This window comes from Mustela nivalis (assembly GCF_964662115.1).
Source record: "Mustela nivalis genome assembly, chromosome: 12".
In the NCBI taxonomy this organism is placed as follows: domain Eukaryota; kingdom Metazoa; phylum Chordata; class Mammalia; order Carnivora; family Mustelidae; genus Mustela; species Mustela nivalis.
The window spans coordinates 13,666,782-13,686,176 of NC_139031.1; the positions used below are offsets into that span (position 1 = coordinate 13,666,782).

At 52.7% G+C, this 19,395-nt stretch overlaps 1 protein-coding gene across 3 annotated transcripts in view; it reads left to right on the forward strand.

The window, feature by feature from the left end:
* The first annotated feature begins 18,376 nt into the window (after positions 1-18,376).
* KLRG2 (killer cell lectin like receptor G2) overlaps positions 18,377-19,395 on the forward strand; it is a 48,698-nt gene continuing 47,679 nt past the window's right edge. Inside the window, exon 1 of one of the 3 annotated variants that reach the window (XM_082693954.1) lies at positions 18,377-19,217. In XM_082693954.1, coding sequence (XP_082550080.1) covers positions 18,461-19,217 — 757 coding nt within the window. In that variant the 5' untranslated portion in view covers positions 18,377-18,460. The remainder of the gene's footprint in view (positions 19,218-19,395) is intronic. The other 2 variants (XM_082693955.1, XM_082693953.1) reach the window with 2 other exon arrangements.

The window sequence follows — 19,395 nt, forward strand, 5'->3', positions numbered from 1 at the left end:
AAGTGAATAAAGTGAAAAATTGTAAAACCACACAAAAAGAAGAAAAACTAAATACTGGTAGTTGAACATATTTTGTTGCATGGTTGTATTTTGGCATAGTCTCCTTCACAGAGTTTATTCTTGGCTGTCAACAATCAAATTCTCATTGCCAAGTCCATGTGAGTATTGCTGTACGATTCACTGCTACTCCGCTCAAGCCACAGGGTCTTCAAGGTCCTTCTTCTTTGGGTTCAGGAAGGCAGCGGGACCCGGTTGGGGGGCAGGTATCTTTCTACTGAAGCAATGTTTCTCTGCTGAGGCAGAGCCTCCCTTCTGTCAAGTGTTTCTCTCTGGCCCATGCATGGCTCATCTTGCTGGAACAAGTCTTCCCAGCAGGAAAGGACCACTTCCCCTGCCCTGCCCCCTCTTTTTTACCAACAGGTTCCCAGGGATGCCTGTGATCCAGCCTCTTCCATCAGCCCCTTCTCAGGCCAGGTGATGACTTCGAATCTTTTTCATCCTCAGCCATGCCCTAATATCTAGCCCATATCTGTGACCCCCAAGTGGAGCACACAAATAGAATGTTCGGAGTGGGAAATAGTGGGGATCATCAAAAGACTTTGGGCAAGAGATTTTCCAATCCCAGAGCCGAATGTGAGACACACCGCCGATGATACTACGGCCCAGGAAATGAGCCCGCCCTTGGTTAGCTCCGCAGACTGCGTACATCAAAAGATGATCATGGTGAATAAATCTTTGAAGCAGCAAAGATTTTGGCACAGCTACTCCAAAGATTGTCCTCAGGAAGGATGAGAATCCATGAGAATTAAATAAAGGATGTGACCACGGCAATAAGGAGGGGCAAGGCGGTAGCTGGTGAATCCCCACATCATCTTCTCTGCACCCGGGGGCCGAGGCACAGTCTTCTTCTCATTGGTGCAGCAGGGCTTGGAGATGGCAGGGAGGAGAGAGGGAGGGGGCTAGCTCACACCAGCCACTACGAGTCACATGCCAGTGTCTCTGATAACACAATTCCCTTGGGATTTGGGGGCGCTTCTAAGGCAGTGGAATGGTCACAAAACCATCTACTGCTCAAGTCACAGTCCTATCTCTGTCTCTTACTGACTTCTCTTTCCTTAACAGTTTGAATAAAGTCCATGCCATGGCTGGCATTGCCCTAACGAGGGTCACGTGTCCGTCACTGACTCAATCATTACGGTAAGGTCCAGGCCATATGTCCAAGCCAGAGATGGGGTCAGAACCATCCCCATCCCAGTCACGGGACTGACAGGGAGGAAGAGATGATTCCCCAAAGGAAAGGTAGGCTGATATTCCTGAAGGAAGAGGAGAGCCTGCTGGCAAGAAAAACAAAAAATTATATGCTGTATATTTAGAATAGTATACAGCTGTTTAAAAAGAATAAGGTCAGTCAGCATATGCTGATTGGGAACAATCTTCCAAGATAAATTAAGTTAGAAGAAAGCAGTATGCAGGAGAGTGTGTATAATGTATAACTCATTTGTGTCTACCAAGATGTGTGTGAGTGTGTGCTTGTGTGAACATTTTTGCAAGAATACACGAGAAACAGTGAACGGGTGTTTATCTCTGTACAGTGGCACTGGGGTGTGGATGGTGGAAAGAAGTCTCTGTTTATTTGTTTTCTGTCCTTCTGAAAGCTTAATTGAGTACCTTCACATTTTCATTAAACACCCACCAACAAGGTTCCACCTTTAAGTTGCGTTCAGTGCATCCGTGTTAGAATTTTTGCCTCATGGGATGATGGCTGCGTGCGTGTAATCTGTGACCTGGCTGAGGTTTTGACTGAGAGGCAATTGCCTGGGCTAGCCCAGTCTGGGCAAAGCAGAGCTCACTTCCATGCGCCTTGTTCAGGAGCAGAGGCTGCTAAGACCTTCAGAAGGAGAGGGAAGCAGAGGGCTTGGCTCTGAGAGCGCAAGTTGGGGGACTTTACCCCTTTTTGGAAACAGAGGGGGCCTAGATTTGGGATGCAAAGGGTCTTTGGAGGGATTTCAGGGCAGCTTCAAGCCCACCGGGGCCCTTTTTTGGCACCCTGGTCCCAAGGAGTTTGCTTAGGCCATTAACACCACTTATCAGTATAGGGCGATTACTGTTTATATCTAGTTAATGCGTAGCGGGCACATTCTGCAAATCACCAAGATGTGTCAGATCAACTCCCTGGTGTTGTTTCTGAGTCCAGGGAGAGTGGGCTCTCCTCTGTTCTGACTCCATCAGGTGCCACTCAGGTACTCGGGCTACCTGCTCACAACTTTACAAAATGGGGAGACAACCTTGATTCACCATCCAGGAACTGCCAGCCATATTCACAGACACCCATTTTCCCCAGGATACATGAAAATCGAGTCAACGGGAATAAAAAATTCCTCCTTAAATTCATTCAACATTTATTGAGCCATGGAGCGCCTAGGTGGCTCAGTCAGTGAAGCATCTGCCTTTAGTTCAGGTCATGATCCCAGGATCCTGGGATCGAGCCCCCGTGTTGAGCTTCCTGCTCAGTGGGGTTTAAAAAAACAATTATTGACCATCAGTGACCTACTGGGTGTTGCGTGGGGGCTGGGAATACAGAAGTTGACGGTGTGTCCAGTCCTGGCCCTCAGAACTTCCTGATAAGGGCCCCACCAGCAGGTAGAAGTTGACCTTTTGGTGGTCTCTATTTCTCTTTAGAGAGACTCAGGTCTCTCCTGAGTGAGAGACCACCAGGTCTCATTCACTATGAGGGTGAGTGCCCCGGATACCAGCTCTGAGAGTGACAAGGCAACTGTGTTTAGTATTGCCTGATGGAACCAAAGTCTGCAGTCAAGAAAAGCTGGTCTTGGCCAAAAGATGGGCTTTTGGATGAGAATGATGTCTTCAATAATGATCCTGCCAAAAACCACTGCCTCATGCATTAGCCCGCTCCCTAGAGGGTAATAGGAACCAGCAAGTGACAGAAAACTAGACCAGTACAGGCTGGGGAAAAAAACCAAATCTGATTTTGTATTTTTTTCCTACAAGGACAAAAATAAACACTTTTTCTATTGCAAAATGATTAAATAGGATGTTTTCATGCAAACAATGTATACATTTAAAAAATGACTTTTCTTTAGACTTTGGTATACAGTATGTACTCCTAGTACTTCTTAATATATGTAAAATAAATTCTTATAATTTTTTTACAAAAGTAGAGTTAATATATTCTGCAGCTTGCTTCTTCTGTCATTTCATATAGCTCTATTGCATTCCTTTTTTTTTTTTTAAGATTTTATTTATTTATTTCACAGACAGAGCTCACAAGTAGTCAGAGAGACAGGCAGAGAGAGAAGGAAGCAGGCTCCTCACGGAGCAGAGAGCCCAATGTGGGGCTCAATCCCAGGACCCTGGGATCACAACCCTAGCCAAAGGCAGAGGCTTTAACCCACTGAGCCACCCAGGTGCCCCTATTGCATTCTTTTTTAACAGCAACATAGAATTCCATAAAGTATGGAGGTATCAAAATTATTATTACTTCATTATTTGCCTATTGGTGGACACTGAAATTGTTTCTAATTTTTTAATAGTACAAACAACACTGCAATGAACATTCTAGTACATACAATCTTGTGCCCTTGTAGGAGTGTTTCTGTGCAAGAAATTTCTAGAAGTGGAATCAGTGGGTCAAAACTTCTCTGAGATGATTCAACTTGATTTTGAGGTGAAGAACACTGTGTAAGCGGACAGTCTGCAGATCAGAGCGTTACAAAATAATAAACAGGATTAATAATTCAGAGTAACCTGTAAAGTTTGCCCAAGGGTGTGCTTTGTGGAGTTGGGCCCACCTAGTTGGAAATATTCCAATTGGTTTCCTCGTTAGGACAGGAAATGAGCGGAGCCGGATTCCTGAGTCGGTGTGTCCCCCTGGCATGAACGTGAGAGAAGTTTTGATGTCAGCATCAGGATTAGCCATGAACTGAACACATCAATGGATGCCACATGAGTTTGGGTCATACAGAGCCAGAGACACTTGGAAGCACCAGCCCTCAACTGGGGAGTGCAATTCTGAAGAGAGAACAGCGCCCCCAGGAGGCCTTTGGATGTGAGCACCTGTGCTCACCCATCGGCACTGATCTCTCTGCCACTTTAGGCAATGAGCTGGGGTGGTCAGTTTCTAGCTGATTCTTAAACTCACCTAGAAATATCTGCGGTCGAAACCTCCTCTTTTTTTTTTTTTTTTAAGATTTTATTTATTTATTTGACAGAGAGAGATCACAAGCAGGCAGAGAGGCAGGCAGAGAGAGAGGAGGAAGCAGGCTCTCTGCTCAGCCCCATGCGGGACTCGATCCCAGGAGCCTGAGATCATGACCTGAGCCCAAGGCAGCGGCTTAACCCACTGAGCCACCCAGGCGCCCTCGAAACCTCTTCTTAAATAAAATTAATACAACATACCACAATAAGACTCTGGGTGACTCTTAGTGAGTCTGAGTATGTCTTAGTGTTTTTCTCTTGTGAGTGACCAAAGGTCCACGGTCAGCAGGCGTGTGTGGGTGAAATTTCGGACAATGGTGTAGAACATTCCCTAACCTAGTGAGCGGAGCCTGGCTGCCAGTTCTCACTGCACTTTTGCTGTTGTCCCAAAATCACTGAATAGTCAGCAATGTTCCAGAAGTGATAGGAGGTAACACAACTGTTTGGAAGTGATAGGAGGTAACACAACTGTTTGGAAGAGGGTCCTGAGATAAGAAATAAAACAGCAGACAAGGAAAATGTGGTTCTGGAATGAGAATAAGCACAGGAAAAGCACTGGGCTGAGACTTTTTTTTTTTTTTTTTTTTAAAGGAACAACACAGGAACCAAATAAACATCCCTATAGTCCAGGGTTTTTCAACTTCCAAACTGTTGACTTTTTGGTCTGGAAGATTCTTGTCAGGCGGTGGCGTTGGAGGGTTGGGTCCTGCGCACTTTCTATCCACTAGATGTCACAAGCAACCCCAAACAGTTGTGACCATCATTAATGTCTCTTGAACTATTGTCATTTTTGAACTCTTGGAGATTCAAGCAGCTCTTGGGCAGTATCTCTCTGGAAGACAAGCAGCCGCTGTGGACTCTGTCCCTGACCGCAGGAACCACTTCGGACTCTTGTTATTACTTGGTATTTTCCCTCATCCTGCCCTGGGGCCTGAATTCAGTTACCACGGGGCAGACGGAGTAGCCAGTATGGAAGGGGAGCGGCCTCGGAGGACCAGAAGCCCCACAAACAAGAACCCCAGAACTTGGTTTCTGGAGCAGCAGCGTGTGGTTGCAGGGAACCCTTCCAGAGAACTGCAGACTCCAGCGCGGTCGTACCCAGAGGGAGATTGAGGGAGAAACCCCAGGTGAGGGCCGGTGTGGAGAATCACAGGAAACTTCCTGCGTCGTCCAAGTATTTACTGAGCACCTGCTTCGGCGGTGTAAGCTGGAGTGTGCGTGGGGGCGGGAGTGGGGACCGACAGTAAACGGACAGTAAACCTATCAAGGTGGGGAGCCACTCGGGTGCTTCCAGGAGACTGTTCTTGCGGTGGAGTCTTGCAGTTCATGCACAGCTCCCGCCTTGGGGGTGGCCTTGAGCCCGGGGTCTGTGCCTCAGGGGCCCTGCTCGGCCGGGACCTGCTCTCTATTCCTCTCAGGGCTCGCGTCCTGCCGGGACTTAGCGCTTCATCTAAAACCCGACTACCACCGGGTTAGCGCGGCGCAGGGGCAGGGGGCCCGGGGGCGGAGCTGCACTCCAGAGCCACGCCTCCGAGGGCGGGGCCCCAGACCGCGCCGGCGCCCGCCCCAGCCGCCCGGCGCCTGCTCAGTCCCAGCCGCGGACCCCGCCGCCGGGAAGGCTCCCGGCTTACCCCTTTCCGCCTCAGGCATCCCGGCCGGGAACGCGGAGCCGCGACCTCCCGCGCTCCCTTTACACAGGATCGCCCTCTAGTGACAGCAGGGTATACTGCTGCGTTCAGACGGGAAACCCGCCGACGTTCCAAGTTTGGAACGTTCTGGTTAGTGCGGGAACGCTTCGGGGTGGGGACTGGACCCACTCCCAGGCCCTGTGGGGGGAGGCAGACGGGTGGCCCTTCGCCTGTCTGCACCCCGCAGCCCGGGGCCCCAACGCAGAGGAAGGGGGAACCTGGGCCACATCTAAGGAAGGCCCCGTGTGAACAGTGCCCTGGTCTTCAAAAGAAGGTGCCCGCGGCGCCAGTGAGGTTCGCTCCGAGAGCCCACACTTGGCAGACGGCCTGTGTGCAAGTAGGTCTGGCTTAGGAAAGCCCACCCTCTGTCGGAGCGGGGAAGGGTGTTCAGGGAGACGGGGGGACAGAGGTGGGGTTCCACTAGCTGCGCTAGCTGCACCAGCTCCCAACAGGCCTGCCCTCCCAAAGTGCCACCTCCAGAGGACGGCAGCTCAGGGCAAAACTAGGTTCCTGAAACGGCCTCCGGCGAGCACCTCCCCCCTCCCCCCACTTGCCCTGGCTGCCCCGCAGACCCAAGGAACCAGCGCGCTCTGCAGCACAGGTGGGGACGAGACTCCAGTCGCCTATTTGTAGTCACCCCGAAACTTCACTAGGGGTTTTCTTGCATCCCTCCAGGTTGGCTTCGTGGAGGGAAAGGTTTACCGGACAGTACGGGCTCTGAACTCAAGTTGGGGAGCTCGCTACTGGAAAATCCGTACCCCCGAGACAAGTGATGGTAGGAAAAGAAAGGTGATTTTATTCGGTAAGTCAGCAGCTGGGAAGCTGGCGGACTGATGTCTCAAAGATGATCTTCTCCGTCCAAGCAAAGCCAGAGGGTTTTAGACTGAAAGAGGGGAGGGGAAAGAGGGGGGCTGCATGTGGAAAACTAGGTGTGCAGGGGTGTAGTCCTGTTGTTGGCATGATCTGGAACAGGCCTGTCGGCATCTGCGGCAGCTGACCTGACCTTCTGGGAAAGCCTGGTCCTTCATCCCCAAGGCCAGTGGTTTGCAAATCTCCAAGAAAGTTAGTCCTACTACAGACCAAGGGACTTAGGTCAGCAAGCAAGGAGGGCATATGCTTGAAGGAAGGTAATCCTTAAGACCGGTTGGCCGGCTGTTACAAAGGCACCCACCCCCTTTAAGGGACTAGCTTTTCTCTGCAAGCACTGTACTCCCAAAGGCGGATGCCGTCCCTCCCTGCAAGATCTTCTATTGGGAGGGAAAGAAAGTTCTCAGTAGGCACCACTCAATGAGCCCTGCAGATTGGCTTGGTCGGCCTGCTGGGGTTCTTTCGCTTTCGAATATGGGGCATTTAGCACCTCTTAGCCCCAGTGTTGGACCTTCGCTGCCGTTCTTGGGCAACAGGACAAATTCCCACCCATATGTGATCAGTGCCTTAATAGAAGCAGATGCAAACCACGAACAGAGAGAGCAAGCATAGCTGCCATGTATGTTTGTGCAAATTGCTCACTGCACAAGGGCACCTGGTGGTGGTAGAGGGGTGGGCACTGGGCACTGGGATCCGGAGCTCAGTCCTTACCTGATCACAGAGCGGTGCAACCTGGCAAGGGCTGTGTCTGCCCAGAGGAAGGGGAGCCCTCTTCAGATTCACCTGCTCTCCGTGAGCCCATCTACAGGGGCTACATTTTCCTTCTCAGGCACAAAGAGGAGCAGGCTGCAGCCCTTGGGGAGTTAGGTGGCTGTCTTTGGAGAAAAGGCTCCTGTGTGGAGCCCCAGCCCAGGATTCTTTGGTTTCTGTGGGCCACAATCACCTCACTTCTCCCACAAGTAGAAACTCCCTTGGAGGTCCAAAGTGTGTTAGCGGGAGAGCCAGACCTTTTCTGGTATTTGTGGTCTCCATCAGGGCACTGGTGGGGCACAATGCCAGTGCACTTATTGAAGCCTGGTTTTTGATCGTAAGGTTTTTCAGGTAAAAAAACACGTATTTGCACTGTTCTGTTGACTCTGGTCTGTTTCCTTAAGCCGAGCTGTGAACAGCGTGCCCTCGTTTCTCTTGTTCCCCAAATCCTTTAGGTGCAAAGACACATCTCTACACTGAAAGGTCGTTACAATCCCAGCAGACAAATGTTAAGGAGGGCCCAAAGGTGGGTTTATGTTTCTTCCATCTGGTCTATAAAATCTAGATGGTTAGGCACCTTTTGATGTTGGAAATGGGTGAGGTGTTTCATCCTGGCCCACCAGAGGACCAGGGAAACATACACATTTCCTCAGGGTGCTGCAAGGAAGTACTTACAGCCTGGGTGGTGTGGACCAAGGCAGTGGGTAGATGCGGGGGCAGGCGAGAAGTCCAAGATCAACCAGTCATCGGGACTGGCGCCTTCTGAGGGCTCTCCTGGCCTTTCTCCCAGCTTCCAGGGCTTTGCTGATGATCTCTGGTGGGTTTTGGCTTGTAAACACATCACACCCACCTGCCATTGTATTCACGTGGCATTCTCCCAGGATGCGTGTCTGTGTCCCGATCTCCCCTTTTCATAATCACCCAGTTATACTGGATTAGGCCCCCAGAACAGCCTCACGTTGACTAATGACGTCTCCAGAGAAGGTCCCATTCTGAGCTTCTGGGGATTGGGGTTTCAACATCTGAATTTGGGAAGACACAATTCAACTGATACCATTAAAAACCCCAAACAAGGGGCGCCTGGGTGGCTCAGTGGGTTGAGCCGTTGCCTTCAGTTCGGGTCGTGATCTCAAGGTCCTGGGATCGAGTCCCACATCTGGCTCTCTGCTCAGCAGGGAGCCTGCTTCCCTTCCGTTCTCTCTGCCTGCCTCTCTGCCTACTTGTGATCTCTCGCTGTCAAATAAATAAATAAAATCTTTAAAAAAAAAAAAACCCAAACAAGATGGCAGTAAAGCCCCTCTGCCCCCACATCTACCCACTGCCTTGGTGACAGGAAAAGGGATGTGGGAGGGAGGGGACATTCAGCTCATAAAAGCTGCAAAAAAGTTTTTCTTTCTGCCTCAGGTTTGTATCAGGATTGTGTCTCATCCCCAGATAAACAAATCCCCAAGACAGGCAGATAAGCCAGACAGTCTCTTCCTTATGTGTTCCCAGACCATAAGGGAGAGGGAGGTTTCAATGACCAGAAGAGGCTGTGAGCGGCCTCGGTAGCCAGAGACATGTTCATCCCTAGAGGGCCTCACAGGCCTGGCCTGCCCAAGCTGTCATGGACCTCACAGCCCCTTTGCCCCCTTGGCTTTTCAAATCATAAGTTCTCTTAATCATCATCGTGAAGGTCTCCTTAAGGTTAACCATAACTTAAATGCTTGTTTCAGTTGATGGGTTTTGCTTGCAGAAATGTCCTAATTCTGGCTGCAAATCAGTGTTTAAGTCTCCAGCACTGTGGCTGGAGGGGCTGTCGTGCTATCCCAATCATGGCATTTGAATTACTTAAATCTGTCACGTACAGAATCATCCGTCATCCCAGTTTGGGGCTCTGGTGAGGCAGGTGGGGAAGAGCCAGCCACTGACGGCCTGGGGAGGCTTCAAGGGCAAAGATGTGGTAGAATCAGGAAGCCGCTGGTCAGACCTTCAGCCTGTAGCCCAGAGGTCCTTACGTTGCCCTTTGTGGGTGGCCTGTAATCTCTGAACCCCTAAAATGGAAAACTGCAGAATGTGTGTATTTTACTACAAAAGGGAAAGGATTCTGGCTTTTGTTGCATTCTCAAAGGAAGCTAGATACAAACCGATTGAGAGCTACTGACCTCTCCTCCCCTCACACATCTTTATGCTAAAACAATAAATTCCGTTTTCTTCTACCATGTAGAAGTTCATCATGAAATTGAGAATTTTTAGCAAAGGGAGCAAGACCTTTAAACTTGACCGTGGTCCATCTCCTGGTTTGGACCTTGAATTTCCTCACAAGGTTATATATATGGACTTATAATTTGGCGTGTGCAGGCTAGGTTCTAGTAGCCATGAATTGGCATATGATGTGGTCCCCTGTGGTCTGGAGTCTCTGATGGGTCCCTCTAATAGAAGTGCCTATTCTTTATGGAGAAGCAGGGACCTTGATGGAGCCCATGGACTTGGTCCCAAGATTGTTAGGGATGGAAGGCCCTTCCCCCTCTGTGGAGGGTTTTTGTTCATGTCAGCTAGAGCTGAGTGGCACGTGGCTTCTGTGTGGCCAAAGGATTCACCTGTTTATAATTAGGACAGAATCTCATCGAATATTCTCTCTCTCTCAGTCATGCTCCCATCTGTCTGACCCTCCTCCACCACTCATACCCTATTACATACAGAGAGAATAGATATAGATCTACAGATAGAGATAATGGGTAATAGTCATGGTACATAGTAGGGAAAGTTCTGTCCGCATTATAAAAAGGACAATGGGATATCAACTTTTACAGAAGTAAAATAGGAAGTTTTAACAAACTGTTTAATAAACTATTTTCTTTAGTAGATTTCCTTCACAGCCAGAGATCAGTAGTCTCCCCTGCAGAGGTCACTTCTTTTTTTTTTTTAATATTTTATTTATTTATTTGACAGAAAGACACAGAGAGAGGGAACACAAGTAGGGGGGAGCAGAAGAGGGAGAAGCAGGCTTCCCACCGAGCAGGGAGCCCAATGTGGGCCTCGATCCCAGGACCCTTTGATCATGACCTGAGCTGAAGACAGCCGCTTAATGACTGAGCCACCCAGGTGCCCGCAGAGGTCACTTCTGCACTAACTGATGGACATGGCTTTTACTTTGGGGAGAGAAGCTTCTTTTTCTCAACTTGCTTGCATTTTCTCTTTAATGTCATCTAGAAAGCGTGGGTCATTCTGACGCACACCTACAGTGCCCCGAGAAGATCCCCACCTTACCGTGTGCTCTGACCATCTCTCATTGGCCTTCCCTCTCCTTGTATTTGACAGTCTGGCAATCACGCTCATTACCATGCGGGACTGTATAGCGTCTGGGGAATTATTCCTGCTGCTGGGAAAGCGTTTGCACAAGAGCACCAAGGGTGGGGCCTAATGACACCCCTGACCCGGCCAAGCTTCCTGCGGCAGTGTTAGCATCAGTGTATGTTACTGTCTGGTGCTCCTGGTCTCCGTTAAGTGCCAAGCTCATTACCTGTGTTGCCAGCGTGGGCCACAGAAGGCTCTTACAACTCCCACTTTGTTGGTGAGGGGATTTCAGGCTCTTTCTGGGCCATCTTTGGTCAGATGGGATGAGACTACACCTTGGGGGCGGTCCCAACGGGTGTAGGAGAGGCTGGCACAAATGTCCATGGTAAAGCAATGTGCCGGCTGTGGGCTTCCCCTGCTCCTGCCAGTCTTGGGTCATTGGGGCCCCTGAGGCATGACTGTGTCTGTGGGTGAGAAATGGGGTCAGACTCCTGAGGCCCTAGAGAAGAGGGACACGTGGTTTGGATGCAGGCCGGAGGGAAGATCGGGGCTGGCAGGGAAGTAGCCATGATAGGGGTGGGGGGAGGTGCGAGCAGCGTGTGGAGAATCCCTGAATTCTGGGGCTGTTCCCTTGTGAGAGGAGAGGGCATCTCTGGGGAGTCACAGTGTTCACGAAGCACCCTCCTTTCTCTCACATGGACAAGTCCTTGAGTGTTCGAGGCCCTTCCAGATTCTGAGGCAGGTCTCAGGAAGCAGACCCACCTGCACTGAGGTGAGCAGAGGAGGCTGAGGGAACAGTTAGAGGCAGGTGAGGGGGAGCCATCACAGAAGCAGAACAGGACTGAGATGGACCAAGGCCTAGGAGGGCCAGAACTCCACGTTTCAGATAGACAACGTCGCACCTCAGACAGGTGACCCCATGCCTTGGACAGGCAGAGGCAGCCGGGTCAGTTTACTTCTGACAGACCAATTTCAGGGCCCAGGACAATCAGGAGAGACCGACCCACAGCTGGCGATGCGGCTGCTAAGGCCTTATGTCTGACCTTCATGCCAAGCAGCCCAGCATCACTCTTTGGCTCCAGCACGGCTGTCTAGCCTGGCATCAGGCAACCCATCTTCCCTGGGAGGACCCATTTTCTAGATCCAGGTGGAACCAGAATCAAATGTGATTAAAAGGACCTCAGGCTCTTTGGCTTCACTGAGCTCTGCACAGTCCGGCCTGGAGTGGGTAGTCGGGGTCTTGCGGAAAGATGCCACACCTCTTCTCTATAGCGAGTCACCCACTGGGGCCCCGGGCACAGGGTCCAGTAGCAGGGCCTTTGACCAGGCTGTGCACCAGTAGCGCGGACTGGGAATGGCTGAGGCCAGGGTCTCCGCTCACCTCAACTCTAACTCGAGTGAGGATGGAGGCCCCCTCAAGCGGGGCACCTCGTCAGGCCTGCTCTTGACCATGGTGAGGAAACCAAGCCGGTGGGTAGGACTAACCCGATCCCCAGTTAGCCACCTTCCTCTCCTACTGACTCATGACCGAAAAAGAGGGATTTTGTGTCTCTTCCTCTTCTCGGGACAGTTGGACTTTTTGTCCTGAAAATGATAGCGTTCCTAGCCCCAAGGGAGAGTTGAGTGTTTTATTTTTAAAAGCCGAGGCTTATAAAATAATCATAACACAGGAGATCTGGAATAGAGGAGGTCTCTGGATTGAGTCCAAAGAACAGCCCAAGGGTGGAGGATACTGGGCAGGGACCGGTGTCCCCACAGTGCCAGAGACCAGCTCCCTAAGGGCAGGGAGGGGGGCAGGACGTCCCACTGGGGAGGGGACGAGATGATGTGCGGAAGCGGCCTCAGTGCGGTGTGCTGGGGAGTGACAGCCGGGAGGAGGAGTCCGTGACTGTCACACAAAGGCTGAATTAGTCTGGGTTCTTCAGAGAAATCAAATCAATAGGAGATATCTTAGAATTTCTCAGCCTCTCTACTCGGGTGAGCCAATTCCTTATATCTATTAAAAGGAATGATAGATACTCTGTAATTTACAATCTTCTAAGGAAGTAGCCCACCCCATGATAGAGGCCAAAAAATCCCAAGATCCGTAGTCAGCAGGCCAGAGACCCATCCCCCAGGCCAAATTTGGGGCCCCCCTCACCAGGGTGTTCCTGGATATCTGCTGCTCAGACTCTGCTGATGGGGGTCTCCCCTCAGCCTGATGGAGTCTTCCACACGCTTGTGATGTGAGGTGACGGTGGCTGCCTGTCTGAGTCTCGTGTCCCCCACCTGCCTTGTCTCCCCCTGGTCTCCTGGTACTTCCTCCAGCCCCCCTTGCAGATTGTTTCAAATGCTGAGCCCCGGATGCATGGAGAGCAGCTAAGGAGGGGCTGAGATCCACGGGAGAGCTAGCTCTGCCTCAGATGTTACTAAGTTGGGTCTGTCTATCCCCCCCCCACACACACGTGTACACACATATGTACACACGCACACACTAGTTACTCGTCATCCAGCACACGCACTGTTCTCCACAGGAATGGTTCTCTGGGTGGGGCTCCCGGCAAGAGGGGATCTGTCTTGACTTGCAGAAAGCAAACAGCGGGTGACTCAGGGAGATGTTTGTCTGCTCTTCTCGAAGTCTCCTCGGATGAGCTTGCACGCATCCGGGCGGGATGTTCTCCTGATTCCTGTGGCTGTACCGACATACCTTTTGTCCCTGCACGGGAGCCGTGGGGGGTCTCTCCTCTGCCCAGGCCACTGCAAGTGGATCAGCCACTGAATGAGGGCAGGGACAGGACTGCCTGTCACTCGCAGCTGTTGGCTGAGGTCTCCGAGAGCGACGGAGACAAGCCCAGGGGTGCGGAGTGGGTGTGTGGCTGGAGGGACTGGCCTGCTGAGTAACTGGGAGGCACCTCGACCTCAGCCCAGCGCATGACTCGCATGGACCAGATCAGCTAGAGACTGGGAGTGAAGCCTCCAGGGCACCTAGAGGGATGGACTAGGGGAGCCCGATGCAGGAAAGGGGGAGAAAAGAGGAGTCTGGGAGTCAGGAACGAGTGACGGCATCCTGGCCTTCCCACTCAGGAGGCATGGGCTCCTGGACAAGCTCCTCGAGCTCTCTGACTCTGGTTCTTCACCACCACAGTCAGAATTCTGGTGCCTCCCTCCCAGTGATGACAAAGTGAACAGACGCGACAGCCGAATGCCACAGACGAATTTGATTGCACCCTGCTTTGAAAAAAATCGGGGACATTGAAGTAGGATCTCTTTGGTATCATCTAGTATGGACTAACTGTTCATTTGCTGGTTTGAGAATGGTATACTTATTTAGGACAACCTGAACTCTTAGGAAACGCGCAGCACAGTGTTTGAGGGCGTGTTTCCTGAGGTCTGCAGCGCACTGAAATAGCAACCAAAAGTGTGTGTGTGTGGAGATGAAGAGCAAATACGGTGCAGTGCTAACTGCTGAAGCGAGGAGGAAAGGGTGCACGTGTTCATGGTTTATTCTTAACGTTTCTTCCTAATGTTTAAAATGCGTCAAAGAAGTGCCTGGGTGGCTCAGTGGGTTAAAGCCTCTGCCTTCAGCCCAGGTCATGATCCCAGGATCCTCGGGTGGAGCCCCGCATCGCATCGGGCTCTCTGCTCAGCGGGGAGCCTGCTTCCCCCTCAGCCCCGCCTGCCTCTCTGCCTACTTGTGATCTCTGGCATATAAATAAATAAAATCTTTTTTAAAAATATAAAAAAAAATAAAATGCATTGATAATGGGGGAGAAAAGGAATAGATGAGAAGATAGGCCAAGTCCCCTACGCAATGCCTGTGCCCCAGTCTTTATCTAAGCCACTGAGGGTGACGTCAGCCAAGAACCAGAGATGAACAGGCCAGATACTGTTCTGGGGACATAGCAATGATTTCTAGAAGACAAACATTCAGAGACAAACATTCAGAGACAAACATTAAACAACAAAACAAGTATGTGAACTTGGTAACCAAAGCTAGTGCTCATGTGCTACGAAGACAGTCCTCAGGTGAAGGACAGGGGACTCGAGGGGGTGGGGGCGCCTCCGAGCCTCTAAGCAGGTGGAATGTGAGCTGAGCATGGACTGTGCCAGGGGGCCGGCTGTGCAGAAACTACCCCTCCTCCTCTCCCTGTGTGGCCAGGAGCCCTGGAAAGGCTCGGGTTGCCAGAGGGGACATCAGCCAAGAGCCTGGGGGTGGTGGGGGGTGGGGGTGTTTGCTTCCTCCCTGGGAGAAACCAGCCATGCTCTGGTTTATGCTTTTGTAACTCTTGGGTCTGTTGAGACAAGTCAGATACCCTCACTCTCCCTGGACCAGTGAACTCCATGGCGTGGGGGCAGGAAGACGGGACAAGGGTGCCTGCTGAAACACTTTCTGGAAGCAGCCCGGGATCTGGCACTGGCCCCAGAGGCAGCCCTTTCCACAGCCCCCGAGACGGGTGAAGACACTGCCCAGTAACACAGGTCACAAATGGAACTTCATTCATGACTAAAGAAATGCAGGAAAATGTATTTTCACCCATCAGATTGGTAAAGACATCCGGTACCCGGGGTGCTGTGGGGAACGGCCCCTCCGCCGGGGTTACTTCGGCTTCTCATGGAGAATTTGGGGTGTTTTGACACTGTCCATCAAATGTGAAATCGTGACCACGCTTTGGCTCAGCATTTCCGTTTTGATGAAGCTATTCTAGAGATGTCATCAGTTGAGTTTTTAAAAACAAGGCAAAAGGATGGCACTGAATTATAATTGGTTTTTGTGGAAAGGGGACTGCCTATCCGTGTGTTGGCCAGCAGGAAACTGCTTAAGTAAATGATGTATGGGTATGGGTATAATATGAGTAAAGTCTTAGAAATAAAATATATGTACCCATAATAACAATATAAATAATATAGGCATAGAAGAAAGTCCAGAAGTCTCTATATTGAAATGTTAACAACGGGGCTGTCTGGGGCACGAAATCACTTTCTACAGCATGGCTGTTATAAGCAGAAAAAAAAAAAAATAAGGATTTAAAGTGGGAGACAAGGATGGAAGGAAAAATGACAGCAGATAGTGGCTCTTCTCTGGGGGCAGCTGGGAGATAAATCTTGAAACAGCTGGAGAATTCACCTGCCTTAGCGTCTCCCAGAGTTGTCAGTGGCCGTCTGACCACCGAGCCACCGTGGCTCGCCATGGAAGGCACAATGGAGACGGCTCCAGAGCCCAGCTCTCACCCAAAGGGAGCCCCACAGAGCCCAAGGCAGCCGGTGGTAGAATTTGGGTTTTCTGCCACTTGCAGTCAGAGTGGTAAATGATATCCTAACTTGAGGTAAAAAAAGGGAGGGAGGGAGGGGAGAGATCCCATGAAGGATCATGTGATCGTGTGATCATGAAGTCCACACACATGAACAAGCAGGCTTCAGGAAGGGCTGAGACCAGGGAACCGCCAGGGACCTGGAGAGGGGTTTGTGGGTCTTCTCTCCAGGGAGCCGCCCTGTTGGAGTTGTGACACCTCCCCGCCCTCAGTCTCTCAGATCAAGTGCCAAAATTCCTGCCAGGGAGAATCGGATTGGCCCAGCTGTGTCAGCCACGGGGGGGGGGGGGGGTGGAAGGGGTCCAGAGCGGGGACACAGAGACCACCTGCATCCGTCCAGAGAGCCGTTGCCAGGGCGGGCAGCCATTTGGACGGGTGACTTGTTTGCTGTGGCAGCCTGTGGTGACAAGGTAAAACACTGGGTCGCTTAAATGACAGAAACGTATTAACTCCCAGCTCTGGGGGCAGGAAGTCCAAGGTTAAGGCGCCAGCAGGGTTGGTTCCTTCTGAGGTCTGTGGGAAGAGAATCTGCCCTGGGCCTGTCTGCTATCTTTGGTAGTTTGCCAGCAATCCTTGGCCTTCCCTGGCCAATAGACACATCACCCTGATCTCTACCTTCATGTTCACACAGTGTTCTCCCTGTGTGTGTGTGTTTGTATCCAAATATCCCCTTTTTATAAGGACCCCAGTCATGTTGGATTATGAACCCGCCTACTCTGGGATGACATCATCACAGTCCCCGCCTAATTCCAAAGAAGGTCACTTTCTGAGGCTTGGGGGATTAAGACTTGGACATATGAATTCGGGGCAGGGCAGGGTGGAGAGATGAAATTCACCCCACGGCCTATTACATACGGTCCAGGTCCAGAGAAAGATCTGGGCTGGAGGGAGGCTGCATGGTCCATGACCTAATGGGGAGTGAGAAGCCTTTGGGAGCAGATGATAAAATCAGCAGAGTGCACGTGAGGAGAGCCACAGATGCGTGGCTTCCTCGAGATAAAGCAAGCACTGAAGACATGTGCGGGATTTGAGGGTGTGTGGTGGCCTTGGTGAGGCAAATGTCGGCCGACTAGCCGGGTCGAGAAACACTGCGGTGGTGTAAGGAGGGCTTAGATGTGATGGCGGAGTGGAGAAAGTGCGCTAGTAGGTCGGACGTACAAGGAAGAAACCAGTGTCCGCTGGAGGAGGAGAGGCCAAGGAGGCATTTACCACCTGCTCCTGTTTACTGATGGTGGGAAAGAACCAGTTGTGTGCCCACGGGCTAGGGACCCTGCTCATTAAGTGTCTGTGAAATCAAAGTGTGACCGCACACAAAGGGGACAGAATCCAGAAAGCATGTTGGAGGGACTGGCCAGGGCCACATTTTGGGTCCACTGCAGCTTCTGCTCCCCCTTCTTGCTGCCAGTGCTGGCTGCACTTTCAGCCCTGGTCGATGCTGGTGCCAACGGCGGTTCAAATTCGAGATTTGAATTCAGATCACTAGCCAGGTTTGGGAACCCTGCACTGCACCACACCGGCTGACTGGGGCCAGGCTCCTCTCCCTGTGAAAACGAGCGGGCATGCTTATTCATCCCTCAGGTTTTTTTTTTTTTTAAAGATTTTATTTATTTATTTGACAGAGAGAAATCACAAGTAGATGGAGAGGCAGGCAGAGAGAGAGAGAGAGAGGGAAGCAGGCTCCCTGCTGAGCACAGAGCCCGATGGGACTCGATTCCAGGACTCTGAGATCATGACCTGAGCTGAAGGCAGCGGCTTAACCCACTGAGCCACCCTGGCGCCCCCATCCCTCAGTTTTTAATGAGTTAGGGTACTAAGTCATCCCTCCAGAACGGCTGTCCCTGGGACTTCTGCTGTAGGGAAGTCTTTTAGGTGTGGTGTCTCTTCCCCCACTACACTAGCAGGACAACCAGCTCTGCTACTTTTCCCCAGGCCACAGAATTTCTTTTGGCCCCGCTGTTTTGTTTTGATTTCCTGAGGTCTCAGCATCTCATAGACTTGGCCAACCGCTCTCAGCCCAAACTGTAATTTTCAAAATCAGCGCAATGGCAGAGGACCGTGGAACTGGGGACAAAGAGGAGGAAGGAGTCAGGTGGGACTCTAGGTTCGCCCTTCAGCCTCTGCTTTCAGTTCTTTCTCGGTAACCCCGCAGGCCGGCCCTCTGCTTCTTTCTCCCGCAGCCCCGCGGAGCGGGCGTGGCCAACAGAATCCCAACCACTGCCAATCCCAGCGGGGCCCTTCGGGTGGGCGGGGCAGAGGGGCGTGGCCTGAAAACTTCAGGGACCAGGCTGGACCAATCCCGAGCCAGTTGGTGAAGCCGACTCCATACCTGCACCCAGGTGCGCTCGCTCTGCGTCTCTCGGTCGCTCTGCTCACCGGATGGAGCGGGCCCAAGCAGGGTCCGGAGGAGACCAACCTGGAGCCGAGTTCCCAATGGAGCCCTTGGAGAGCCAGGTCGCGGGGCCGGAGCAGCCGCAGGTCCCCGCAGAGGAGCGACAGCTCGAGAGTCCCGAGAGCAGCCCGAGTCTGGCCCGCGCCGCAAAGGAGGCGGCGGGCGCGGGCCAGGACCTCTCCGGCGGGAAGAAGCTGCCCGCGCCTCGCCCGGCGCTCCTGCGGCTCCCGCCCCCCAGCCTGGGCTACGGCGCCTTCCGCCGCCAGGTGTCCGGGGGCTCCGAGCCGCCGTCGCCCGGCCCCGCCTCAGCCGAGCAGCCCCGGGCGGGCGAGGCGCCGGGGGCCGAGCTGGTGCCGGGGGAGCCGCCGCAGGGCGCCTGGGCCCCGGTGGAGCTGCAGGTGGACGTGCGCGTGAAGTCCGTGGGCGTGGCGGGCGGCAGCCGCGCGCCCTCGCCGGCGCCGTCCCCGCGCTTCCTCACCGTGCCGGTGCCCGAGTCCCCGGCCTTCTCCCGCCACGCGTTCCCCGCGCACCCGCTGCTGCCGCGGACCCCCGCCCGGCCGGAGCGCGGCCTCGACGTCGAGGGCCGGGCGAGCCCCGCCGACGGGCGCTCGGAGAGCCCGGGCTCCCCCACGTGCCGCGGCCGCTGCCGGGAGCTGGGGCTGGAGAAGGAGGAGGCCGGCGCGCTGCTGCACCGCGCCGAGACCGGAGGCGACGAGAAGCTGCCCCGGGCCATACAGCTCGTAGGTAAGCCCGCGCGGCCGGGAGGGGGCGACGCCGCCTGAGCGCCCCCCACAGCCGCCCAGCGCCGGGGCCACTGCGGCCGCTGCCCCGGCCCCACCTGGCCTGTCCGGCCTGGGATCCGTAACATTCGGGGCTAGGTAACTGTACCGCGTTCGTCTGCGCCCAGAGAATAAAACCTCTA